Source organism: Scyliorhinus torazame, chromosome 8, assembly GCF_047496885.1.
Source record: "Scyliorhinus torazame isolate Kashiwa2021f chromosome 8, sScyTor2.1, whole genome shotgun sequence".
Classification (NCBI taxonomy): domain Eukaryota; kingdom Metazoa; phylum Chordata; class Chondrichthyes; order Carcharhiniformes; family Scyliorhinidae; genus Scyliorhinus; species Scyliorhinus torazame.
In genome coordinates, this window is record NC_092714.1 from 220,179,233 (window position 1) to 220,206,212 (window position 26,980).

Below are 26,980 nucleotides of genomic sequence, written 5' to 3' on the forward strand. Positions count from 1 at the left end.
TGAAGCAGTTTGAGTTCATATAGTGCAAGGCTTGGACAACATTCAGGCCTGGACTGATAAGTGGCAAGGAACATTTACACCACATAAATTCCAGGCTATTGCCATCTCCAACAGGAGAGAATCTAACTCTCTCCTATTTAATTCAATGGCATTACCATCACTGAATTCCCCCACATCAACATCCTGTGGGTTACTATTGACCAGAATGGAACTGGGCCAGGCATATAAATACTGTGGCTGCGAGAGCGGATCAGAGGCTGAGAATTCTGCAGCGAGTAACTCACATTTTCTTCTTGCTTTTAATTGTGGATTCATTAGATTGAATCATTTTGCATCTTTTTGTTTGTTTTGTAGGGTCAGTGTTTTCCCCTTTTTCGTATTTAACAAAAAAAGTGTTCTGAGCATTGGAATAATATAAGTGAAAATAAAGGAGGAACGGGAAGATTGAGTATACAGTAATTTCAGCAGTTTGGATTGGTGTGCATTTCTCAATGTTTGCAAATTTGTTCTTGATATATCCTCACATTGTGCTTGGAAGGCATGCGGCATCTATGGCAACCCATCCCAAACATCAGGAAAATTAATATAAATCGCCTCATCTCTTAAGACAAATAATGGAAAAAGTACAAATCCAAACATTTCTCTCACTTGCACAATGTACAACTTCTATCATTGTTTTGTGCATGATAAACATCAAAAGCTACATGACAAATGAAGAGTTCATAGACTGTTCCATTTAAACTATTTTTTGTAACAGGAGCAGGGCATTTCCAATAGAATAGAAGAGATTAAACCCATCTTTGTGGAAGTAAAAGGCAAAGGATCGTTTACAGAGGTTTGATTTTTTTTCTTACTCATTGCTTTGTAAATCTGCAGTTCTGATTTCATTTGCCCACCAAAAAACTAAATTACTGATTATTGGCAATCTCTTCCAGGCTATAGATGCATACTATGATAAAGTGAGTGATCCAAAGTCGAATGGAGCTTGTTTCTACGCAGTGTGCAGAGGAAAGGTGAGAAACTAGATTCTTGTGTACAACAGTACAATCCCTCAGCAAGAAAGTATTGTTTCAATTGGCCAAGTAACTTTTAGATTGCACAGTTGCTGAATGAAATCCAAAATGTCGCTTGTACCCATGATTGTTTGCTATGCTCTTCTGTGGCTAGTTTCAGCAAATGCAAGTACAGTTAGCAAACAACTACATCAACTTACATTTATATTTTGAACATATTGATTCGGAAAAATGTCTCTTGCTACATCATGGAGGTGGGTGGGGGCAGAGAGGAATAGAATGCCAGATCTAAAAAAATGAGATCATAGAATTTACAGTACAGAAGGAGGCCATTCGGCCCATCGAGCCTGCACCCCACTTGAGTCCACACCTCCACCCTATCCCCACAACCCAGTAACCCCACCACACCTTTTTGGACACCAAGGGCAATTTAGCATGGCCAATCCATCTAACTTGCATAACTTTGGACTGTGGGAGGAAACGGGAGCATCCGGAGGAAGCCCGCGCAGACACGGAGAGAACGTGTAGACTCCGCACAGACAGTGACCCAAGCCGGGAATCAAACCTGGGACTTTAGAGCTATGGAGCTATGAAGCAACAGTGCTAACCACTGCGTTACCGTGACACCCTTGATGCGATGAGGCAGAGTGGTCAAAAGCTTGATCACAGAGGAGAGCTTGGAAGGGAGGTGGGATGGGGGGTGGGGAGGAGGGGCGAGGGTGGAAAGGTTGAGGGACTGGGAAAAGAAATTCAAGAGTGTTTGAAAGCTTGGCATCAGTACCCTTTAGTCCCTGCTTGGTTCAGGTAGTCTATTGCATAGTCTGCCACAATGTTGCTTCAATGGCCTGAAGTAGCATCAATAACTAGAAATAACCCAAGTCATGGAAGGTAATATAGTTCTGTGATTTCATAAGATTAACAAATTATATCAAACCAAATACAGCCCATATGCAAAATGTTGGTAGTAGGTGTATATTTGTGGCAGTGGGTTAGCGCATATTCATTTCATCCTGCATTGAACCCAAGCCAGCGTGATGGGATGACATTTTCTTGATTCTGCAGGTATTGACGATTGTCTGTGAAGTGAATTTTGTGCAGTTTGACCCCAGTCATTTTATTTTTATGTATACAAATGTTTAGTTATTGGAAATTTGCAAAGACATGTGTTACATTGCTGTATCTGTTGTTCTTTAGGCCAGTGAAGGCTTGGATTTTGCAGACACAAATGGGCGAGGTGTGATCGTCACTGGTTTGCCATTTCCACCTCGGATGGACCCTAAAGTAGTGCTAAAGATGCAATTCCTTGATGAAATGAGAACAAAATGTGTTGGAAATGTTCGGGTACTGTATCAACAAAAATAATATAATTGTTTCGTAGACCTGGCCTTTTAACAAGCACCTGGTTGAGAGGTTTACTTTGTGCTTTTGGTATTTTATTGATGACCTTCTTTGATGGTCGTCACTAATCTGTAAATTGAGTCTGCATAAAATTCTAAATATTCCCTTTGAACACTTGTCAAAATTGCAGATGCATTAGGTTTATGTGAGCATAGTCTGTAAACCAAATTTGACTGTTTTAATGATACATAAATATTTTAATGTATTCTTTGACGGATAAATCACACACCAGTCAGTACGAGTATCACTGATTGCTTTTGATGAACTAGATCTATACAAAGGTGTACTTTTATGTGGAATACAAGTGCCAATGAACATGCCAGTCTGTTCTACATAATAATCAGAATCGTATGAGCTTTGACCTGGTCCAGTTGGCAAAATTAATTATGTTTGTACTGGGCCAGTTGGTCAAATAGCAACAATTGCATTATAGGAAGGATGTGGAAGCTTTGGAAAGGGTGCAGAGGAGATTTACCAGAATGTTGCCTGGTATGGAGGGAAGATCTTATGAGGAAAGGCTGAGGGACTTGAGGCTGTTTTCGTTAGAGAGAAGAAGGTTAAGAGGTGACTTAATTGAGGCATACAAGATGATCAGAGGATTGGATAGGGTGGACGGTGAGAGCCTTCTTTCTCAGATGGTGATGTCTAGCACGAGGGGACATAGCTTTAAATTGAGGGGAGATAGATATAGGACAGATGTCAGAGGTAGGTTCTTTACTCCGAGAGTAGTAAGGGCGTGGAATGCCCTGCCTGCAACAGAAGTGGACTCGCCAACACTAAGGGCATTCAAATGGTCATTGGATAGACATATGGACGATAAGGGAATAGTGTAGATGGGCTTTAGATTGGTTTCACAGGTCGGCGCAACATCGAGGGCCGAAGGGCCTGTACTGCACTGTTATGTTCTATGTACTTTAACCCCCCTTGAAACCCCAGTTGAAACATTTTGGGCAAAAGCAAAACACTGGATGCTAGAAACTTGAAATGAAAATGGAAAATGTTGGAAAGTCCTGGCAGAATCTGTGGGGCGAAAAGCAGAGTTAGCGTTTCAGATTGACGGCCTTTCGTGAAAAGTTCTGATGATCTAACAGTTCTAAGGGCGAGGAAGAGGAGAGGAAGGGTAACAAAAGGGGAAGTTCTGTGTTAGGGTGGAAGGGAGGAGTGAGTAAACAACAAGTGTCGGTGGTGCAAGGCCCGAAAGAGCGCTAATGGAACAAATAAACTAAAGACCAAAGAAAAAATGTTGGAAAATCTCAGCAGGTCTGGCAGCATCTATAGGGAGAGAAAAGAGCTAACGTTTCGAGTCCAGGTGACCCTTTGTCAAAGCTACTGAGATTTTCCAGCATTTTCTCTTTGGTTTCAGACTCCAGCATCCGCAGTAATTTGCTTTTATTTAAATAAACTAAAGAGATGCCTAGAGGTATGAATTCCAGAATCTTGAACAGCAACAACATCAAAAAGCTACACCAGAACCAGCAAAGAAAAAGGAGTGAAAAGGTTCACATTGTTGAACCCACTGTTGAGGGAGGGTAGCTGCAATGGCCTCTGAATCAAAAGATGAGGTGTTGTCCCTCAAGCTTTCTTTGAGCTTTGCTGGAATACCACAGAAGGCCAGGGAGAAAGATCAAAGTGGGAGCAAGGTGGAGAATTAAACTGGCAGGGTGGCCAGAAGCTCAGGATCAAGCCTGTGGACTGAATGGTGTTGTTCTGCATTTTTCACCCAGTCTGCATTTGGCCATCTCCATGTAGAAGAGACCACATCATATGCAACGATAACTATATAAAATTGATAGAAATGCAAAGAAATTGCTGTTTCACCTGGTAACTTCACCTGGTAAGCATCTGTGGAGAGAAAAGCACAGTTTAACGTTTCAATTGACGGCATTTCATTAAAAGTTCTGATGATATAACAGTTTTCAGCACGTGAAAGGGGAGAGGTAGGGGCCTTGAATGATGAGAGGGGAGGAAGTAAAATGGCAGGCGTTGCATCTCTGCTCTTGGAAAGGGGAGGGGGTGTTGGGGTTGACTGAGCAGTGGACCAGGGTGTTAGGAGAAATGGTCCCTTCAGAATGCTGAGGGGCAAGGGGAAGATGTTTTTAGTGCTGGCACCACACTGGATGTGGCAAAAATGGAGGTAATTCTTTTTTTTGAGGTAGTAATTATTATAGAAAGTAAATAGTAGATTAACGAAACAAAGCTGGTCACATTTGTTTGATTGAGTAATTTGTCATTAATACCTGCAACAACAAAAAAGGTATGCAACTGAGGATGTCATTTTGTTCAGATACAAATGTTAATGGAATGAATTAAAGGATGAACCATAGTTAACACTGACATTTTTTCAAAGAATTTATCTGGACAAGAATGGTACAGGCAGCAAGCATCCCGTGCCGTCAACCAGGCCATCGGCAGGGTTATCCGTCACCGAAATGACTATGGAGCCATCTTTCTGTGTGATCATAGGTGCGTGCAAAAGATTTTTTTCAATTGTTTTCCTATAAAATAATACGAGCAATAAATAGTTTCAGAATTGATTTCATTATTGACTAATTCCTAATGGAACATTATTACTGCGATGGACGGCACGGTGGCACAGTGGTTAGCACTGCTGCCTCACAGCTCCAGGGTCCCAGGTTCAATTCCGGGAACCTCGGGTGACTGTGTGGAGTTTGCACTTTCTCCAAGTGTCTGCGTGGGTTTCCTCCCGGTGCTCCGTTTCCTCCCAGCTGTCCAAAGATGTGCAGGCTAGGTTGATTGACCATGCTAAATTGCCCCTTAATATCCAAAAGATTAGGTAGTGTTACTGGGCTACGGGATAGGGTGGAAACGCGGGCTTACGTAGGGTGCTCTTTCGAAGCGCCTGTACCAGACTCGATGGGACAAATGGCCTCCTTCTGCACTGTAAATTCTATGGCAGGCGTTGCACCTCTTCTATTTCAAGGTTTAGTAATCTCAATATACAGATACTGAATGTATGGAAGATTGTGTTCAGGTATGTGAGAAAGAAGTGCGATAATTTGTCTTTATTTATTTCATAATGAGAATAATTTCACCCTGTGGAGAATTAGTTTCAAATTCTCGTTCTGCCACTTGAGGGCATGCATTACTTGCGCACCACTGTGCTGTTCTTGATTCTTAACTTCTTTCTGCTGCTTTTATGTTGCTCTCCACCAAAATGGGCTGTCCCATGTTGTCAAGCACCATCATCTCTCTAGGTCTTTGTGACTCCAAGGTCCTCTTTATCTCCTAGAATAAGAACAGGAAATGCTGGAAATACTCAGCAGGTCATAACAGCACTTGTGGAGAAAAACAGAGTTAACGTTTCAGGCTGACGACAGCACTTCATCAGAGCTGAGAAAAAATAGAAATGTAATAGCAAGTGAAACTATTGGGGGATAGGTGGAGAAGAAAAGGGAAGGACTGTGATAGGGTGGAAGGTAGGAGAGATTAAATAACAAAAGGTTTCATGCCACAAACCCAAAGAGGGTGGCGATGGGTAAAGAAACAAGAGATGTGTCTGGATGAGGCATGAATGACTGTATAGCAGCTGTCCAGATGCAATGTGATGGAATAAGCAAGAAGTTAGACAAAACTGAACCAGCAAAACAAAACGGAGGTGCCCAGGATTTTATAGCCCTGCATGGCGTGTCCCCCACCCTGGCAGGCGCTGGTACGGCAGGCCATTTAAATTGCCGTTTACTTCAGCAGGACCAGGTGGGAAGGAGGGGCCGGAAAATCCTGGCCTGTGTTTTAAAATTGTTGAACTTGATGTTGAATCCAAAAGATGAGGTGCTGTTCTGAGCTTGCGTTGAGTTTGTTTCGAACACTGTAGTAGGCCAAGACAAAGGTCTAGAGGAGCAAGGTGGAAAATTAAAATGACCAGCAACAGGAAGCTCTGAGTCGTGCTTGTAGATTGGAGGTGTTCTGCAAATCGGTCACCAGGTCAGCATTTGCTCTTCACTGCGTAGACTAGAGCACATCATGAGGAGTGAATACAGGATCCACAAGAACATTTAAATTGGAGCAGGAATGTACCAAAAGGCCCTTCCTGCCTGCTCCTCTATTCAATACATTCATGCCTGGCCTTGAGCATCCACTCCACTTTACTGTTTCCTCCCTTTATCCCTTGGTTCCCTGAGAGAGCAGCAATCTTTCTGGTCCAGTCTTAAATACACTCAATGATGGGCATTCTCAACTTCCTACACAAAGAATTCCAAAGGTTCACAACATTTCTCCTCATCTCAGTCCTATTATCCTGGGATAAGAAAGATGTAATAGGAAATGGAGGGGATTTCAGAGATGACTGAGGGGTAGACCAGGGTGTCACAGAGGAAACGGTCCCTCTGAAATGCTGAAGGGGGGGGGGTGGGCTGTTTGGTGGTGGCATCATGCAGGAGCTGGCAGAATGAATGGTACATTGAATACGGTGACTGGTGGGATGGAAGGTGAGGACAGGGGGAACCTTATCTTGGTTCCAGGAGGGATGGGAAGGGATGAGATCAGAAGTGCATTGTGGTAGTCTGTGTAGTGGTATTACGGTACCTGGTAATGCTGGAACACGATTGGTAGATATTGTATGTTTCTTATTGGCCAAGCTGTATGGTAGCTCCGCCCTGCAAGGCCCAGAGCCCGTGCTGCCCCAGCAGCCTTCATTTTTACCTGAGCTGCTGGGGGAAACATCTAGCTTATTAAAGCCTTCAGTTGGACTACAACCTCGCAGCTCCAGGGTCCCAGGAAAGGCATCAGTGGAGAGGCCTTGACAACCAAACTGGGGAGGAACCTTCAGTTGAAGAAAAAGGAAGATGCAATGAAAATGCCGAAACTGAAGGGATGAAATCGAGTCCATGCAGGAAGCAGAGGAAATGTAGTCAAGGTAGCTGTGGAAGTCCGTGTGATTGTGAATATTAGTTGATTACCTACCCCCAGAAAATGGAGACATAGGCACCTAGGAAAGGAAGGGAAGAGTCAGAGATGGACCAAGTGAAGGTGAGAGAAGGATGAAAACAAACCAAATAAAATTTTCAAGTTCAAGGTGGAAGCTGACGGCAGCACTAATTAAGTATCAATGTACCAGAAAAAGAGTTGAGGGAGGGAACCAGAGAAGGACTGGAATAAGGAATGTTCCACATCTCCCTCAAAAAGCCAGCCCACGTGGGTATCCATGTTTGAATAAAGTGATTGAAGTTAAAAAATAACTTTTTCAAAGTGAGAGCCAGGCAGAAGGTGATGGATGGGGACTACTCGGGCCTCTGTTCAAGGAAGAAACTTAGAACTCCCAGGTAATTTTCTTTGGGGGCTGGAGGTGTTTAATGGATTGGACATCTAATTAGGACCAGGAAACTGTCAAAATGATGTAAGACATTGAATAAAGTCACGGCAATAGGTGGCAAGAGACTGGACAAAAGGAGGGGAAATGGAGTTGTAGCCACTTAAAATGGCCAACTCCCGATTCAAAATGGCGAACGGCAAAGGCTGATGGGAAAGTCAGCCAACAAGACAAAAACGAGCAGCTGCAGGTTGGCTGTGTATTTACCTCTGGAAAGACCAGACACTATCAATACCAGCAACCATCAGCATAACAAAACAACAGCCATCTGCCTAATAATGAGCAATCCCCGGGAACAATAAGCAACATTTAGACACACCAAGCAAAACCAGACTCTTCGGCGCCAGCAGGAGCCTACACAAAAGGAGGTGAACGAGCACCTCAAGACCGCTCATCGATCAGGGAACCGCTCCAGCATTGGAGAAAATCGAACCAAGCGAATGGGACAAAGTCCAATCACTTGGGACCAGGTACAGGGTCCGCCCCGAAAGGCTTGAAGCCCCTGGGGACTAAGAATTGAGCCCCAAGTTCAAATCGCTCTCTTCTCCACCTCTTCACTCCTCAGCAGCTCCTCTTCAGCTCTCCTTCCTGCCCGGGTCATCCAGCAACAACGAACTAACATTGACCGTGACCGGAGCAGTGAAGATCGAACTTGTAAGTTTAATTCAATGCTGGCTACGGGATGGGCGCTCCTAGCTACCAATCTGTACCAACTTCGAATCCTGCAGGCTCGGAACCCGAACGAAAGGCCATTTCTTTCCCTGACCTGGTGGGCCAGTTCCAAGTTAAGTCTAGGCCTGTTAGTTGTAGAAGTAGCTTAGATGTAGAATTTGTGCATGAGTAGCGATTACTGTGTATAATAAATGTGCTTTGATTTAAATCTTACTAATCGGTGTATTGGATTATTGATCATTACTCGGACTTGAACCACGTGACGGTATCATAAAGGTACCTGGCGACTCGAGCAAAGGTAATAAAACAGAGCAATTGAACTAAGGCAAAGTTAGCAACAGAGTTGACATAAGATATATGTGGGACAGGAACAGGATGAAACAATGGGCTGGACATGAAGGAATGAGCGCTACAAGTTCAGAGGAAGGCAAAGTGAGTTTATCTCCTTTTGTCTCTCTGCCAGTTCTTTTTTAGTCATTCTGATGCAATAAGGTTATTCCGGAACATAGCCACTGTGCCAATTATTAGACAATGCCATTTCATTGTTTGCTCTAGGTAGGCTTTCCTTTGCTCTGAGAAATGAAGCCAACAGAGATTGACATTGAATAAACTGGACCAGTGAAACTGCTTGGGCTGATGCTATTGAAATGCATGAGTTTGTCGGATGAGGAATGATGCCTTGTGGACACATTTCTCAACAGCTGCAATTTCTATTTTTCACCTTGGAGCGTGAAACTGGAAGATAACTTGAGGATTAGCTGGACAGTCTTGACTCAAAAGTGCAGCTACATCTGGTTTCAACCAGATTTTAATTTCCAAAGTTGATTAGAAATTTATTTTCTTGCTCTACGTTCTGTCCCTTTTTAGATTTGTCGGCACTGAGGTGAGGTCACAGTTGCCATCATGGGTGCGACCGCATGTCAAAGTGTATGATAACTTTGGACATATAATTCGAGATGTATCTCAATTTTTTCGTATTGCTCAAAAAATAGTGAGTATCTCATTTTAAAATTTAATCTGTAAAATGTTCTGCATGTTAATACCAGTGGAAGAAATATAAGGTGGTGGTCTGTAAAATGCTCTGCGTGTTAATACTGGTGGAAGAAATATAAGGTGGTGGCAATCAATTGTAAAGTATTTTCTTTTTTAAGAGGTTTGCTGTTCTGAAATCTCATGGCCTCCTGGATTAGTTAAGTGTTTTATGAAACAGCACTGACAGGCTGGCACCATGGCACTGCTACCCTGGCACTGCCAAGGTGCCCTGGTGGCACTGGCAGGTGGCCGTGCCAGGGTGTCTGTCTGACACTGCCAAGAATCAGGGCCTGAAGGGGAATCATGCCCATGAAAAGAGGGATGAGGGAAGGTATGAAGGGTGGGAGTGAAGGGGCCTCTGGAAGGTTGGGGGTGAATTGGTCCTGGCGGGGATGGGCCCGAGAGGGGGAGTGGGAAGGCCTGAAAAGGATGAGCCCTCAGCGACCCAATATTGAGGTCTCCTCACTCTGGTGACCGCCCATGTATGTAGGGGTGACATTGCCTGTGGGTGGGGAGCGTGGAGTTCGCTCAAGCTCACCAAGACATCGGGGCACCCTTTCAAAATGGTGGCTTGATTCTGAGGATCTGGTCTGGCCAATGAGTTCAGCTCCCCAGTGATGGAAAAAACTTCTGAGTGTGGGCTAGCCTGGAGAGAAACTCCCCAGTGCCTGAAAAAGTGACTAGTGTGGTTCAATAGCGGTGGGGAACCCGCCGACAGTGCCGGGTGGAAACTCCCAGCCAAACCCGCCTGAAATGGCACCCAGAAACATTTCTGTTAGATCACGCCCCATGTTTATGATGTGCCAAATTGTTGATCGGGCAGTAGATCTTTATCACCTCCACTCTGCTTTTGTACTTTTCATGGTCATAATGCTTTTCCACCATGCAACATCCTTCTAAAGAGACTAATGTTGTTTTATTCGCAAGAATTAATTTGTTTCTGTATGTATTTTTAGCTTAATGAAACCAGCTTAATTGTAGGTTTACTTGCCTCTTGGGCTGATAAGTGGCAAGCAACACTCATACTGGGCAGGAACCATCTTTAACAAGAGAAAATCTAACCATCTCCCTTTGACATTCAAATGTATTACCATAATTGCATTGACCCGCATCAACTTCCTAGGGATACTTTTAACCAGAAACTTAACCGAATCAACCACATGAACCTCTGGCTGTAAGAGCAGGGCAGAGACTTGGAATTCCGCGATGAGAAACTCGCATCCTGACTCCCCAAAGCCTGTCCACTATCTACAAGATAAAAGTCAGGAGTGTGATGGAATACTGTCCACTTGCCAAGATGAGTGCAGCTCCAACAACAGTCAAGAAGGTGGACACAATGCAGGACAAAGCAGCCCGTTTTATTCGCAACCCATTTACAACTTTAAACATTCACTCCTCCACCACAGACATTCAATGTCAGCACTGTACACCAGTGTTTTTCAAACTTTTTTTGCCCGGGAGAAATTGTTACCACGCCGGCTGACCTTCACGGCCCACGCTGGTCGACCTTTGCGACCCACCATTTTCATTTACCTTTAATGTGACAAATAAGTCTGCTTGGTCCTCACTGTCTCACTTGCTTTGTTATTCAATGTGACATTTCTGATAATGACTTCAGCTGATGATTTGAGATCTCATCGCATCTGTTGAAAAAAATTAATTTTGTCCTCGAACTCGCCATGTTTAGTCTTCAAATGTCTTTGAAATTTTGAGGGTTTTAAACTTTCATTTGCCAGTGCTTTCCTGCACAGAACACACAGGAACTTTGAATCCTGATTTGCAGTGGCACAATTAATAACCAATACCTCAAGTGATCATCTTTATCCTGCCTTGTTCCTGTTTTCAGCTTCTTCTTCATGGGCTGTTCATCAGAGGCCCTGGAGTTCACACCAGCACTGCTGGCAGCTGCAAAATGGAATAATTTCTTGTGCGCCGGGGTGCATGACTTGCTCTCCGCCGCCACTCCAGGCAAGAAGATTCCAGCGATTTATTTATTTTTTAAAAAAATCTGCTCCTGCACGCTGACATCAGGAGGAAGCGTTCTGCCCTGCTAGGCTCGGGGCCTGTGCATTGCTGAGGGGGCGTGCGTGCGCAGAAAGGCTGCATTCTGAAAGCCAATCACGGCCAGCATTTTTAAAAGCCTGTCGCACCGTTGGACACTACTTCCTGCGATTGGGAATGCGACAACACAAGGCCCCACGATCGGGAATGCCCTGACGCAGGACCCCATGGCCCTCCCGACACCGGCCCACGATCCACCTGACCGTGGGTTTGAAAGAGACTGGTGTATACCATATACAAGTTCACTGCAGCATCTTCCAAACCCATGACCTCTACAACAGAAGGCCAAGGGCAGCAGGGGCATTGGAACACCACCACCTTCAAGTCCCCACCCCCCCACAATGTCACGCACCATCCTGATTTGTAACTATACTGTCATTCCTTCACTGTCACAGGGTCAGAAATCTGGAACTCCCTAACAACAGTGTGGGCGTTTCTACAACACATGGTCCGCGGCAGCTCAAGAGGGCAGCTCATCGCCACCACATCTTGAGGGCAATTAGGATTATATGAATAAATGTATTGAAAACGAGAGTTACCAAAAAAAATTCTAAATGTGAAGCCTCGGCCAACAGCTCAGCTAAAAACTGACCAAAGTCTTGGCAGATTCCACTGTAATTTGTGAAGTAAATACTTCAGTAAAACGTCAGCACCAACAATGTTGAATATAAACTTGTGACCTCATTTTTTGGATCATGTTGAAATGATTCTATCCAGGAATATGCTTTGATCCTCCTGTATGAATAAGTTGTTAGTATTGCAATTACTACAGATTGTGCTTCAAGAAATGCTATGATTCTAATGTAGTTAAAGAGAGAGGCCATGCCTGAAGAACTAGATTTTTCAGACCGTGACACAGAAAGTTTTGTCACGTAGAGTCATTGGGCGAAATTTTCCCAAAGTTTGAGAGTGGCATTTTCTGAATAAAATCGCGAAGTGTCAGGTTCTAACAGAAAACCGGCATGTTTCTCCCCAGAAACACAGTTAGGTTGTCTGTCCAGGCCTTCTGACACTGGATGTGTTTAAAAATATACTTCCCTCCCAGCCCCCAGTCATGGAGGAGACCCCCCCCCCCCCCCACAAGCTTCTGGGCGAATGCCCCGACGCACATAATGGAGAAGGGTTTGACCCCTGGCACCGTGGCACTGTCCCCTCTTGGTGCCCACGGCAGTGCCCTGTGGCACTGTCCAGCCTTGGCTCTCAACCCCAGCACTTCCAGGCCCCTCCCCACCCCGGCGTGATCATCATGACTGGTTTTCGATTTCAAAAACCAATCGTGATTCGCATCGGCGTGATGTCAAGCTACCAGTGGGACAAGGGGAGTGGTGGTCATCACACTGGGCTGGAAGATACGGTTTAGAGCCATTTAATTATATTGAAATAGATTTAAATGAATGAAAATCAGGTTCATGCCCTTTCTGGGGCCGGGAACATCTCATTCTGCAACCTGGCCGGTGCAAATCCCGTTGTGTCCCTCTCGCGAGAATTGGAAACCTAACAGAGAAAACCGCATCCAGAGTGTCAGGTTCAACTGAAAACTGGTGTGTATCTCCCCAGATACACAGTTGAGTTTTGAGACCAGATTCTCTGTGTACAGAAAATCTGGGGACATGGGTTGTTCTGATGTTCTGGCAGGGAGGGACTTGACAGAGGCAGCAAGGCTGACTCCACAGAGATCAAGGCTTTATCTTTAAAGGGCACCCTGATCTCTGTTAAAAAAGAACACTCACCTCCCCCCCCCAGACATGGATGTCATTTTGAGCAGGTGGCGCAATACCAAGCTTGGAGGCAGGCTGATGGGGGTGGGCAGTTTCTGATTTGAGGGGCTGGGTGAGTGATGAGGGGGTCAGTGAAGGATGGGTGGTCATTGTTGGGGGGCCGGTGGTGGAGGTGTTCGGGTCACCTTCGTGTGTGCTGTTGGAGGGGGTGGTGGTGCTCGTTATTCCTGTAGTGGGGGTAGATGCCTCTATTTATCAGTGGGGGTGGAGGGGTGAAAGATTTGCATTGTGGTTGGGAAGCGGGTCCTTCCGATGGGCGTTGGGGGGCACCTCAGTTATGCACTGACCCCATTGACCTCGAGGTTCACTGTGACAGGACCATGCTGGGCAAGCTTACACCAAAGCCCGCCCAGTGGATCTCCCGATGTGGGGGTCTGTATAGGGGGTTGGGGGTGAATCAGGCTCCCAGTATGTTAATTATATTGAAATAGGCGCATAGCTGGCCTGCTTCCTCCCACTGGTGCGGGGCAGGTAGCACGCTGTGGCCACTGGTGGGGGGGTGAGAGCATTGCAACGGGACTCTAATCCTGTTTTTCGGGGGTGGTCCATTCTCCATCCAATCGGGAATCCCAATCGCGGCATTGGGTAATGAAGAATCCACCCAATTATCTCCTCCTGATCCTGACTAAGCCACTCTGACTATCCTTGCCTATCTAAGTGGCGATTAATTCTGTCCCTCAGACCCTTTTCCAATTATTTCCCTAACGCTGGTGCTAGATTCACTGGCCTGTTTTTTCTTCACTTCCCTTCTTGAATAATGGTACCATGTTAGCTGCCCTTCAGTCGTTTGGTGCCTATCCTCTGGTCAGAGAGGATTTCAAAATTAGTTTAAGAACCCCATAATCTCCTCCCTTGCCTCACACATTATCCTGGGATACATCTCATCTGGGCCTGGGGATATATCCATTTTTAAGCCATCCGTTTGGCAACTTACAATCTTTCAAATAATGATTGGAGTGTACTGGAGTCTATTGCAGCGAAAGAAAAACAAAACTGGTGTTCTTAACGATAAAGAGAATTCTGATTTTTACAGATAGTGTAATAAGGCACACATCTCAACATTGCTGCTTTTGACATATACATGTTCAGTAATGTTTTGACCGGGATGGGAGGAGTGTGCTAGCTTCACTACTACACAGGTCACACCACGGCAGGATTCTATGTTTCTGAGACTGTGTTGACGCTGACACAGAACTCGTGAACTTTCACGACAGCAAAACTGGCGCCCCACCTGCACCGATTACTCTACTGTTAAGGGGCTAGCGCCGGCAACATGTGGAATACAATTGATCGTAATGTGAAACGGTGCGGGTATTTCCGGTTTCGCAATTGACACTCAGGAGGCTGACAAGCTACAGCCGCATATACACACTTCACTCCCCACACACAACATCCCAGCCAACAAGATGGCAGAGAGGAGAGCAGCCCCAAGATTCACAAATGCAGAGCTCGAGATCCTCTTGGACGCCGTGGAGGAGAGGCGGACGACCCTGTACCTCAGCCCTGGAAGGAGGATGTCAGCCTTCGCCGTGCCTGGGCGCAGGTGGCAGAGGCGGTCCGCGCCTTGGGCAACGGTGTCCGAACCGGCCAGCAATGTCGTAGCAAAGTGCACGACCTCCTCAGGGTGGCACCAACCCCCGTCCCACACACCCATACCCCCCCCCCCCCCCCAAACCTGGAAGGCGGCAGAACTCCCACCCTGCACCACATGCCGGTAACGATACTGGCTGCCCTGGCCGGGTGCATTGGTCACTGAGGCCGCCCACAATCACCGGGAGTTAGAGAAGACTGGACGGGGCCCGCCAGAGCTGCGGCCCCTCAGTATGGCAGAGCAGAGGGCCCTGGGCGGCATCCCAGAATAAAGGGACGTCGCTGAGATGGAGTTTGGGGGAGGAAGTAAGATCCCTCTTGGTTGTGGTTCCCCATGACTTGTGTGATGTGTGTCAACCGCCACCCACATGCTCACCCCCCCCCCCCCCCCCCCCCCCCCCGGCCCGCTCATGCATCTTGTGTCTTACAGCACCTGCTGGTGATGGGGCGGTTCCGTCTGCTGTCCCCAGCCAACGCCACAGCCGGAGCCCCCACCTTGAGCCGAACAGCGATGAGTGCAACACGGACACCAGCCCTCCGCCTGAGACTCCGGACACCCCAGAGCTTGAGTCGGAGGATGACTGATTTCCAGTCACAGCTGTCTCCAACACCTTCCACCATCCCAGACACACTCAACTCGATTGGGCACTTGAGTAAAGAGGCTCCTGGAACACTCTAGTTTGCAGGAGGGGTTGGACGGTTGGAGGACAGGCCGACCGCAGAAACTAGCTGCCATCCAGACTGGTTTTGGGCTCCTGGAACGGGCAGTCCCATCAATCGTGGAGATGCAGTCGCAGAGTATGGGACTACACGAGGCGTTGTCGGTGTGTATCCAGCAGGAGGTGGTGCCGACAATGCGCGCCACCTAGGCCAACACAGTGGAGGCATTGGAGGCGACGGTTTTGGCTATGAATCGGCATGTCCAGGGCCTGCGGCATTCTGTGCGGGCGCTGGCCAAGGCAAGGGTAGGCCATCTCACAGCAACCATGTGCCAGAACCATCTGGATATCGCAGCGGTGCTCCTGAGCGCGGCAGCCCAATCGCAGCAGGCCATGGCTGGGAACGTCCTCTGTATTGCCCCGGCGCTGGTAGCTGTCGTGCAGAGGGAGGTGGCACAATGACTGGCTGATGTGACATAAACCCAGAAGGTGGTGGCACAGTCAATGGGTGATGTGGCGCAGTCCCAGACGGTGATAATGCCACTTCCTGCGCTCCATGGCCGCGAGCATGTGGACCCTGGTCAAAACCAGAGTGGGATTTCAGGACTGGCAGCGCCAAGTGGCAGGAGAGCCCCAGGGGATAGCTCCGCTCGCAGCCCCGTCCTACGGAGTGGCCCAAGGGCCATCGGCCACCCCAAGGGAGGAGCAGGTGATGGGCCCATGCCGGTGACTCCTGCAGAAGAGATCCCGGAACATACCGGAACAATGTGGCTGGTCTGGGATAGCCAGAGAAGCGGGGGGTGAATGGATGGACGTTGTGGGTGGCCAGGGTTCCGTCTCCACCAACATCACTCCAGAGATCTGATGGGACTGTGTGATGGAATGGCCAGCTCGCATGCAGGGATCACCCAGGTAGATGGTGGAAAGTGTTACCGTGGGCAGGAGTCAGACGTCGCTGTACAATGTAGAGCACCAGAGCTCATTGCAGAGCGGGTTGTCATCATCCTCCATCCCGTGGACCAGACCCGCTGGTACCCCCCCCCGACCCATAGTGCGGCACCTATGTAGCAAGGAGGGAGTTGCAGGTGGTGGTGGGGGGTGGGATGTGGTGTCCGTGCCCCTGGCCAGTCATCCTCTTTCCCCCTCCCCAGTTGGTGAATCTGGAGGCGTTCAGAGCATCCTGTGCACGTTGACCCTGGAGCACTGCCTGGGCACCATCTGTCTCCTCCCCCACATCCTCCTAGTGTCCTGGTGTTCGTCCTCCTCGTCCAGCACGCCACCCCCTCTGCTGTGCGATGTTGTGGAAGGCGCAGTAGGCCGGCACAATGCGGGCGACCCTCTCAGCATCATACTGGAGGGCCCCTCCAGAGCGGACCAGGCAAGAGGCCGAAACACTGCTCCGTCACTGACCTGGTCGCTGAATGGGCGTCGTTGTCTTTGGGACGATCTGTATCCTCCAGATCGGGGCCAATCCCCCAGCCGGGTGCATCTCGAACATGTCAAGAATCATCGATCGTGCCAGGATGAAGGCGTCGTGCACACTGCCCGACTATTGGGTGCAGACATAGAACATAGAAAATACAGCACAGAACAGGCCCTTCGGCCCACGATGTTGTGCCGAAACTTTGTCCTATTTACAGTGAATTTACTGTATTGAATTTACAGTGCAGAAGGAGGCCATTCGGCCCTTTGAGTCTGCACCGGCTCTTGGAAAGAGCACCCTACCCAAACTCAACACCTCCACCCAACACCAAGGGCAATCTTGGACACTAAGGGCAATTTAACATGGCCAATCCACCTAACCTGCACATCTTTGGACTGTGGGAGGAAACCGGAGCACTCGGAGGAAACCCACGCAGACACTGGGAGGATGTGCAGATTCCGCACAGACAGTGATCCAAGCCGGAATCGAACCTGGGACCCTGGAGCTGTGAAGCAATTGTGCTATCCACAATGCTACCGTGCTGCCCAGACGTGTATGCTGCGCAGCTGATGGCCACAAATCAGCTGCACGTTCATAGAGTGGTACCCCTTTCGATTTGTGTAGAGCGGCCTGTCATCTGCAGGTGCCCGTAGGGGGACATGCATCCCTTCGATCACCCCCTGGACCCAAGGCATCCCGCCTGTCCAATTTGAAGTGCGTGTATTGAGCCACCTGGGCTTATAGGGCCTCTGTGATGGCGCGGATGCACATGTGCGCAGAGGTCTGTGAGATCCCCACTCTGACAGATCCCCACTTTGCGCCTGGAAGGAGCCCGTCGTGTAATGGCACAGGACGACCGTCACCTTGACGGCCACCGGGAGCGGGTGTCCTCCCTCATACCCTTGTGGTGTCATGCATGCCATCATCTGGCAGATATGTCGCACTGTCTCTCTGCTCAGCCGGAGTCTTTGATGGTATGCCTGGTCTGGCAGGTCCTCGAATGACAGCCGATTCCGGTACACAAAAGGCCTCATGCGGCGCCTCCTTGGCATCTCCTCCTCCTCCACTTGTTGGGTGGCTCGTCTCCATCCTGGGCGGCTGCCTCCTGTTTCTCTGGAGCACGCTCTGCTGCTGCAGCTTCCTTCTCCTCCTCGAGCAGCGCCCACTCGTACAGCCGCAGGGCATCCCCCAGGGCTGTGGCGACTAGCAGGAAGGGCACCATTGCTGGTTGAATTCCAATATCCATTGTCTGTAGGGGATGAAATGCCGACGTGTTGGCATGGTGTGTAACCCATGCCCAACCAGGTCCGCCAGGCTATACAGTGCCCCCGGCTGGCACATACGGCCGGTGTCACTCTGCAGAACCAGGGGCCAAAGTGGGTGCGCAGCAAGGTGGTTTCGCCCTCCTCCTGGCAAGGATCTCCCCCACCCCAGGCAGCCCAGCCATGTCCAGCCCACAGTCGTTACTTTCTCTGTCCTACCTCCTCTCTCCCTCATCAGCCATGTGGCTGGTTTCACGGTTTTCTGAAGCACAAGTGAACCGCGCCGTCGGGAACTCGGCCCATTGGAGGATGAGAACCACAGAGGCCTCGGAGAATACCGGGTCGGGCCAGCTTATGATATGAAAACTGTGTTTACTGTACGTGCATCAGGTATGCGTTGCTGCTGCTGTCGAGATGACGAAGAATTGCGATTTGGCATCAAATCGGTGTCTGCCGCAATTTTGGAGTTGGAACTTATTCTCCGCCCAAGCACGTTTCTCGATTCTGGCGTCAGCCAACGGAGAATCCCACCCCATATGTATAAATGTCTAATTCACTCATCAAAATGGTCAATGGTTTGCTTTTGCTGTTGGTAAACCCAGAATAAAAGAGACTTTAATCAGGCTTCTTTCAGTAAAGTAAGAATTATTGAGTTATTATGAAGCAAAACTTAGTTTAAAAAGCAAGTTGCAAAAGCTGTTAGCGTTCAACTTGTAATCTGGATGTGCAAGTATTAAATCCCAACACACATGCACATGCAGACATCAAACCTACACACACACACATGCCTATACACAAGGAACAGAACAAATTGGTTTGCTGCAGAGGTTAGCCTTCAAGGGAAAAACACTTTTGGGCCAATGGGAAAACTTTGTGAAAAAAATATAAACGTCTCAAGGATTTTGATACTGTCAACCTGCTGTTCCAACGTGCGAAGAAGTCACTGTAGTTGTCTGGAGGTTCTTTCCAAAGGAGCTTTGATGTGGAGGAGAACAAAGCAGAATCAAATGTCCTTGGGATCTCTCACTCTCTCTCTTGTCTTAGCTTCTTAGGTTTCCAAATACAGACAGTTCTGAAATTTTGTAACTGCATTCTGATAGCCATACAGAATTTCAGGCAGGGCAAGGAGAAAGCGAGTTGGGAATCCTTATCATTCTCTGTTTATTCCCAAATAAGTCCAAAAAACAAGTTTGAAACAGAAACTCATCTCCGTCAGACGGTTTCCAGAAAAATCACCGGAGCCTCTGAAAGCAGTAGGTTTTTTTTTCTCCAGCAATTAAAATTCAAATAAACAAATAGTTCTCACCCCAGGTGCCTTGCTGGTCATTTAGCTGAAGTTATGTGAGTTCTTGAAAAAGGCAGTTTGCGACTTCCGGTTGCGGCGATGACCAGCTAAGCCGCACGTTTCGGCACCTCCCATTTTAACGGACTTTTGGGCTCTTATCGGGAGCCCAACGGAAATTCTTTACGGCCAAACCCAGTGTGAGGTGACAAAGAAAGGAGTCCCCCCGGGTGTGGATGGAAAGAAGCGACAGTAGTGGCCAGATTGCGGAGGATCCCTTGGAGCAGCGGCAGAGAAGAGAAGGGAGAAGCAAGATGGCGGCGGATGGAGCTCAGATGGTATGGGGCCCGGAACAGCAGGAGTTCCTCCGACGATGTGTGGAGGAGCTCCAGAAAGAGGTGCTGGCGCCGATGTTACTGGCAATCGAGGGATTGAAGGAAACACAAAAGGTCCAGGCGATGGAGCTCCGTGGAGTGAAGGCAAAGGCAGCCGAGAACGAAGACGAGATACAGGGCCTGGTGGTAAAAACGGAGACGCACGAGGTACTACATAAAAGGTGTATAGAAAGGCTGGAAGCCCTGGAGAACAGCTCGAGGAGGAAGAATCAAAGGATTTTAGGTCTTCCCGAGGGGACAGAGGGAGCTGATGCTGGGGCGTATGTGAGTACGATGCTCCATACTCTAATGGGAGCTGAGGCCCCAACGGGCCCCCTGGAAGTGGAGGGAGCATACCGGGTCCTCGTGAGAAGACCAAAGGCAGGGGAAACACCGCGAGCAATAGTGGTGAGGTTCCACCGCTACAGGGACAGGGAGATAGTCCTGAGATGGGCTAAGAAGAAGCGGAGTAGCAGGTGGGAGAACGCGGTGATACGCATATATCAAGATTGGAGTGCGGAGGTGGCGAGAAGGAGGGCGAGTTTCAATCGGGCCAAGGCGGTGCTCCATAGGAAGAAAGTAAAATTTGGAATGCTGCAGCCGGCAAGACTGTGGGTCACACACCAGGGCAAACACCACTACTTCGAGACGGCAGAGGAGGCATGGACATTCATTCAGGAAGAGAAATTGGACTACAGGTGGAAAAGGGGACAGGGCAGGGGAATGAGGGAACTGCGCCATTAGGGGTGGGGCCGAGAGGGAAGCGTGGGTTTTTTCCCGCGCTATGGAAATTGTGGCGGGAAAAATGGGCACAGGAAGGAAGGGGAGGTCAAAGGATAAACTGGGGAAGCCGAGGTCAGCCAGAGTTTGCTGACTCCCGGAAGCAATATGGGGGGAGCAATCAAGCTAGAGGGGAATCTAGCGGGGGGGGGGGGGGGGGGACTAACCTGGGTTGCTGCTGCTGAGGGTAAGGGGGAGCTGATACGAGATGAGGTGGTCGGGACGGGAGGGCGCCGTCTGGGGGACAGACGGGTGCGTGGGACCCGGGTGAGGAGCTGGCCTAAAAAAGGGGATGGCTAGTCGACGGGGGGGAGGGGTTAAAGGGCCCCCCAACACGGCTGATCACGTGGAATGTGAGAGGTTTGAATGAGCCGATTAAGAGGGCAAGGGTATTTGCGCACTTAAAGAGACTGAAGGCAGACGTGGTCATGCTCCAGGAGACGCACCTGAAATTGGCGGAGCAGGTTAGATTAAGGAAAGGATGGGTGGGACAGGTATTCCACTCGGGGTTAGATGCGAAAAATAGAGGGGTGGCAATACTGGTGGGGAAACGGGTATCGTTTGAGGCTAAGACCATAGTGGTGGATAGTGGGGGCAGGTACGTGATGGTGAGTGGCAGATTGCAAGGTGAGGCAGTGGTGCTGGTGAACGTATACGCCCCGAACTGGGATGACGCGGGATTCATGAAGCGTATGTTGGGACGTGTCCTGGACCTGGAGGAGGGAAACTTGTTAATGGGGGGGGGAAACTTCAACACAGTGCTGGACCCAGGGCTGGACCGGTCCAGATCCAGGACCGGGAGGAGGCCGGCGGCGGCCAAGGTGCTTAAGGGCTTTATGGAGCAGATGGGAGGTGTAGATCCCTGGAGATTTGCTAGACCGAGGAGTAAAGAGTTTTCCTTCTTCTCCCACGTCCATAAAGTATACTCCCGGATAGACTTTTTTGTCTTGGGAAGGGCGCTGATCCCGAAAGTGGCAGGAACGGGGTACTTGGCTATAGCCATTTCAGATCACGCCCCACATTGGGTGGATCTGGATCTAGGACAGGAAAAGGAGCAGCGCCCACTTTGGAGACTAGACATGGGACTACTGGCGGATGAGGGGGTATGTGGAAGGGTGAGGGGATGTATTGAAAGATACCCGGAGATCAATGATGGTGGGGAGGTTCAGGTGGGAGTAGTATGGGAGGCGCTGAAGGTGGTGGTTAGGGGAGAGCTCATTTCCATAAGAGCCCACAAGGGGAAAAAAGAGGGTAAAGAAAGGGAGAGATTGATTGGGGAGATTCTGAGGGTGGATAGGCAGTATGCGGAGGCCCCGGATGAAGGGCTATACAGGGAAAGATGAAGACTACAGACGAAGTTTGACCTGCTGACCACGGGTAAGGCGGAGACGCAGTGGAGGAAGGCACAGGGAATACAATACGAGTATGGGGAAAGGGCGAGCCGACTGCTGGCCCAACAACTTCGAAAGAGGGGGGGCGGCGAGAGAGGTCGGAGGAGTCAGAGACGAAACGGGAAAGATGGAGCAGAGAGCAGGGAAAGTGAACGAGGTGTTTAGGACATTTTATGAGGGGATGTATAGGTCCCAACCCCCGGAGGGGAAAGAGGGAATGATACACGTTTTGGACCACTGGAGTTCCCGAGGGTGGAGGAGCAGAAGGTGGCAGGTCTGGGGGCGCAGATTGAGGTGGAGGAGGTGGTTAAAGGAATTGGGAACATGCAGGCAGGGAAGGCCCCAGGACCAGATGGGTTCCCGGTGGAGTTTTACAGGAAATATGTGGTCCTGCTGGCCCCACTTCTGACGAGAACTTTTAATGAGGCTAAGGAAAGGGGGACACTACCCCCGACAATGTCAGAGGCGACGATATCGTTGATTCTGAAACGAGATAAAGACCCGCTGCAGTGCGGGTCATACAGGCCCATCTCCCTCCTAAACGTAGACGCCAAGCTGCTGGCCAAAGTGATGGCGACTAGGATAGAGGATTGTGTCCCAGGGGTGGTGCATGATGACCAGACAGGGTTTGTTAAAGGGAGACAATTGAACGCCAATATACGAAGGTTGTTGGGGGTGATGATGATGCCCCCACCGGAGGGGGAGGCAGAGATAATGGTGGCGATGGATGCAGAGAAGGCATTCGATAGAGTTGAGTGGGACTATTTGTGGGAGGTGCTGAAGAGATTTGGGTTCGGGGAGGGGTTCATTAGATGGGTTAGACTCTTGTACGGGGCCCCGGTGGCAAGCGTTGTTACAAACAGGCAAAGATCGGATTACTTCCGATTACATAGGGGTACAAGACAGGGGTGCCCCCTGTCCCCGTTACTGTTCGCGTTGGCAATCGAGCCATTGGCCATAGCGCTGAGGGGCTCTAAGAAGTGGAGGGGGGTGCTCAGAGGGGGAGAGGAACATCGAGTGTCACTATATGCAGACGATTTACTGCTGTATGTGGCGGACCCAGTGGAGGGGATGCCAGAGGTAATGCAGATACTCAGGGAGTTTGTAGAGTTCTCGGGATATAAATTAAATATGGGAAAGAGCGAACTATTTGTGATGTACCCCGAGGAACAGGGCAGGGGGAAAGATGTTCTGCCGCTGAGGAGAGTAGCAAGGAGTTTTCGATACCTAGGGATTCAGGTGGCCAGGAACTGGGGAACCCTGCATAAACTTAACTTGACGCGACTGGTAGAGCAGATGGAGGAGGACTTTAAGAGGTGGGATATGGTGCCCCTGTCATTGGCGGGCAGAGTACAGGCGGTTAAAATGGTGGTCCTCCCGAGGTTTCTTTTCGTGTTTCAGTGCCTCCCTATCCTGATTGCAAAGGCCTTTTTCAAAAAAGTAGACAGGAGCATTATGAGCTTTGTATGGGCAGGAAAGGCCCCGAGGGTAAAGAGGGGGTTCCTGCAGCGCAGTAGGGACAGAGGGGGATTGGCACTGCCGAGTCTGAGTGACTACTATTGGGCCGCCAATGTGTCGATGGTCCGTAAGTGGATGAGGGAAGAGGAAGGTGCGGCGTGGAAAAGGCTGGAGATGGCGTCCTGTAAGGGAACAAGCCTAAAAGCGCTGGCGACGGCGCCGCTACCGTTCTCCCCGAAAAGATACACCACAAACCCAGTGGTGGTGGCGACCTTGAAGATCTGGGGGCAGTAGAGACAACACAGGGGAGTGACGGGTGCCTCGGTGTGGTCCCCGATAAGGAATAACCACAGGTTCGTCCCGGGGAGGATAGATGGGGGATTTCAATGTTGGCAGCGAGCAGGAATTAGGAAGCTGAAGGACTTGTTTGTGGATGGGACATTTGCGAGTTTGGGAGCATTGGAAGGAAAATATAAGTTGCCACCAGGGAATGCTTTCCGATACATGCAAGTGAGGGCATTTACGAGGCAACAGGTGAGGGAATTTCCGCAGCTCCCGACGCAAGGGATCCAGGATAGAGTGATTTCGGGAGCATGGGTTGGTGAAGGTAAAGTGTCCGAAATATACAGGGAGATGAGAGACGAGGGGGAGACGATGATAGAGGAGCTGAAGGGAAAATGGGAAGAGGAGCTGGAGGAAGAGATTGAGGGAGGGCTGTGGGCAGATGCCCTAAGCAGGGTAAATTCCTCGTCCTCTTGTACCAGGCTTAGCACGATCCAATTCAAGGGTCTACACAGGGCGCATATGACGGGAGCAAGACTGAGCAGGTTTTTTGGGGTGGAGGATAGGTGTGGGAGGTGCTCGGGAAACTCGGCGAACCGCACCCACATGTTCTGGTCATGTCCGGCACTGCATGAGTTCTGGGTGGGTGTGGCAAGAGTGATCTCAAAGGTGGTGGGGGTCCGGGTCGGACCAACCTGGGGGTTGGCTATATTTGGGGTTGCAGAAGAACCGGGAGTGCAGGAGGCGAAAGAGGCTGACGTTTTGGCCTTCGCGTCCCTAGTAGCCCAGCGAAGGATTCTACTTATGTGGAAAGAAGCGAAACCCCTGGGCGTGGAGGCCTGGATAAACGACATGGCAGGGTTCATAAAACTGGAGCGAATAAAATATGCATTAAGAGGATCGGCTCAGGGGTTCACCAGGCGGTGGCAACCGTTCCTTGACTATCTTGCGGAGCGATAAGGGAAAAACAGAAAAGACAGCAGCAGCAACCCAGGGGGGTGGGGGGGGGGGGGGGGGGGGGGCGGAGAGGGGGGGAGGGGGGGCGGGGGGGGGAGTGTTTATTCTGTGCTTTGTTTTTTGTTTTTGTTTTTATGCTAGTTGTTTATATTTGCTTCTTCTGTATTACTTTTTTCCTCATTTGTTGTTAGTTTAATATATTATTTAAATAACGTTTAATGTATATTTTATTACTAAGTTGTAAAAAAAAACTTTAATAAAATATATATTTTTTTTTAAAGAAAAAGGCAGTTTGCTCACCGTCTAAAATGAACATATAACCTATTTTTGGAAAACAGGCCAGTTGTCAAGAAGATGTCCAAAAAATGTAACATCTCTTTTAAAAAGCATAATTCTTGGAAATATGTATTCATAACAGCAACAAGACGGAAAGCTATTTGTTTGATATTGCAAGTCTTCAAGACTTTCTGCAAAGTGCATTAATTAACTGATGTGTAGTGGTTCAGTCTATCAGAAAACATTTTTTAAGTACTTCAGTGATGAGAAAATCAAGATTTTATTTGGTAATTTGTATTTATTTCCTCCTACTTCTTTCTGACTCGCTTTTAACATGTACCAACTTCAAGATGGGTGGAGGACAAAGAGTGCTATCCATCTTTCAGAATGGTGATTTTTAACATTGCATTGGGCTGTCTTAAACCAAGTAACAAATTGATTTGTTTCCTGCCACGCCCCTCCCATCCCCTCAATCCCTCAACATCGGGAAAAGCATCAATTCCCCTCGTGCTGATGGTAACTAATGTTCTGGACTGGGGTGCAGTTTCTTAAAGTTACAATTTGTAATACTTGGCTGTTAATTGCTTAATGTGCTGAGAAGGTCACTTTCAGCATTGAACTTTTTGATTCCTTCCTGAAAAATTGTTGGCAAGAGCCCACATCTAAGCGGCAATGGTCTAGTTTCTGTCATTAGGCTGAATTCTGCTCTTGGTCATTTTGCTTAATTGTGATATGGTGAAAGCAATATTTTGGTCTCATATTTCAACCTATATTGGATTGTGTGTAAAGTAGTTTTGGTAGACATTAAAGATGTCATGACACTATAAAAAGAACAGCAGGCTGCCCAGATGTGACAGTAACACAAAACAAGTTAGCTAGCCATTTGTCATTTTCAGAACTGTGTGTGATGTAAGTTACAGGGATGGCACGGTGACACAGTGGTTAGCACTGCTGCCTCACCGCGCCAGAGATCAGGTTCAATTCCAGCCTTGGGTGACTGGCTGTGTGAAGTTTTTACATTCTCCCCGTGTCTGTGTGGGTTTCCCCCCGGGTGCTCCAGTTTCCCCCACGGTCCAAAGATGTGCGGGTATGGTGGATTGGCCATGCTAAATTGTCACTTAGTGCCCATGGATGTGCATGTTAGGTTGCGGGGTTATGGGGATAGGACGGGATGGTTGAAGGAGTGGGCCTAGGTAGGGTTGTCTTTCGGAGGGGCAGTGCAGTCTCGATCGGCCAAATGGCCACCTTCTGCGCTGTAAGGATTCTATGAGTGTCATGTTTTCCTGTGAACAGCAGTAATTAAGTTTCCAAGGAATGCATTGCACGTGAAATGTTCAAGGATGTTTCTGAGAGAAATTATGAATTGCTTTAGAAATGCAGGTGTTTTTTCCCATTTTAAAATACCAATTACATAACCTTTTAAGAATTTGAAATAGAGTCTTAAGGCCTCTGGGGCTGTGGCCACAATAACCTAAACATCAGTTCATCATAAATTCTTTGAAAGGTTGGGGCAGCTCACATTCGGTTTACATTCCATCAACCCAATGGGATTACTCTTTCATTTACTGTCAAGTATGAAAAATAGACTATTTGAAATGTTAATTTAGGTAGATTGCCAGGCTGGCGGAAATAGACTTTTGACGAATCTCTGGGACCTGATTATTTCAACATTGAAAACAATAAGTAGTGTTCAAGGAATGGATGTCTAGGGGAAAAGGAGGCAGGAGGATCAGAAGTAAGATTGGTAGTGTGTTCCTCCGCTACCCTGGCAAGTATTTATCCCTAAAATCAACATCACTAATGCAGGGGGGGGGGGGTGAGGGAGAGAGAGGCGGGAACAGCCGTGGGGGTAGAAACACGTACAGGAATCCCAAAATGGCTTTTACGCTGGTGAGACTTCCATGATCAATTGTCCCCGCCAATGACAGAATGGGAATCCCGACGTTGGAACCCTGTTTGTATACCT

The 26,980-nt window shown here is 48.6% G+C and overlaps 1 protein-coding gene across 7 annotated transcripts in view; it reads left to right on the forward strand.

The window, feature by feature from the left end:
* The window catches only part of LOC140428382 (regulator of telomere elongation helicase 1-like), a 229,755-nt gene that overhangs the window by 93,793 nt on the left and 108,982 nt on the right, over positions 1 to 26,980 (forward strand). For 6 of the 7 annotated variants that reach the window (XR_011948759.1, XM_072514781.1, XM_072514779.1 and 3 more), the window contains exons 21-25: positions 758 to 835; positions 936 to 1,013; positions 2,208 to 2,354; positions 4,759 to 4,874; positions 9,277 to 9,400. Coding sequence is in view for 6 of the 7 variants with exons in the window: in XM_072514781.1 (XP_072370882.1) it covers positions 758 to 835; positions 936 to 1,013; positions 2,208 to 2,354; positions 4,759 to 4,874; positions 9,277 to 9,400 (543 nt within the window). In the remaining variant the exon portion in view is untranslated. The remainder of the gene's footprint in view (positions 1 to 757; positions 836 to 935; positions 1,014 to 2,207; positions 2,355 to 4,758; positions 4,875 to 9,276; positions 9,401 to 26,980) is intronic. The other variant, XM_072514783.1, reaches the window with a different exon arrangement.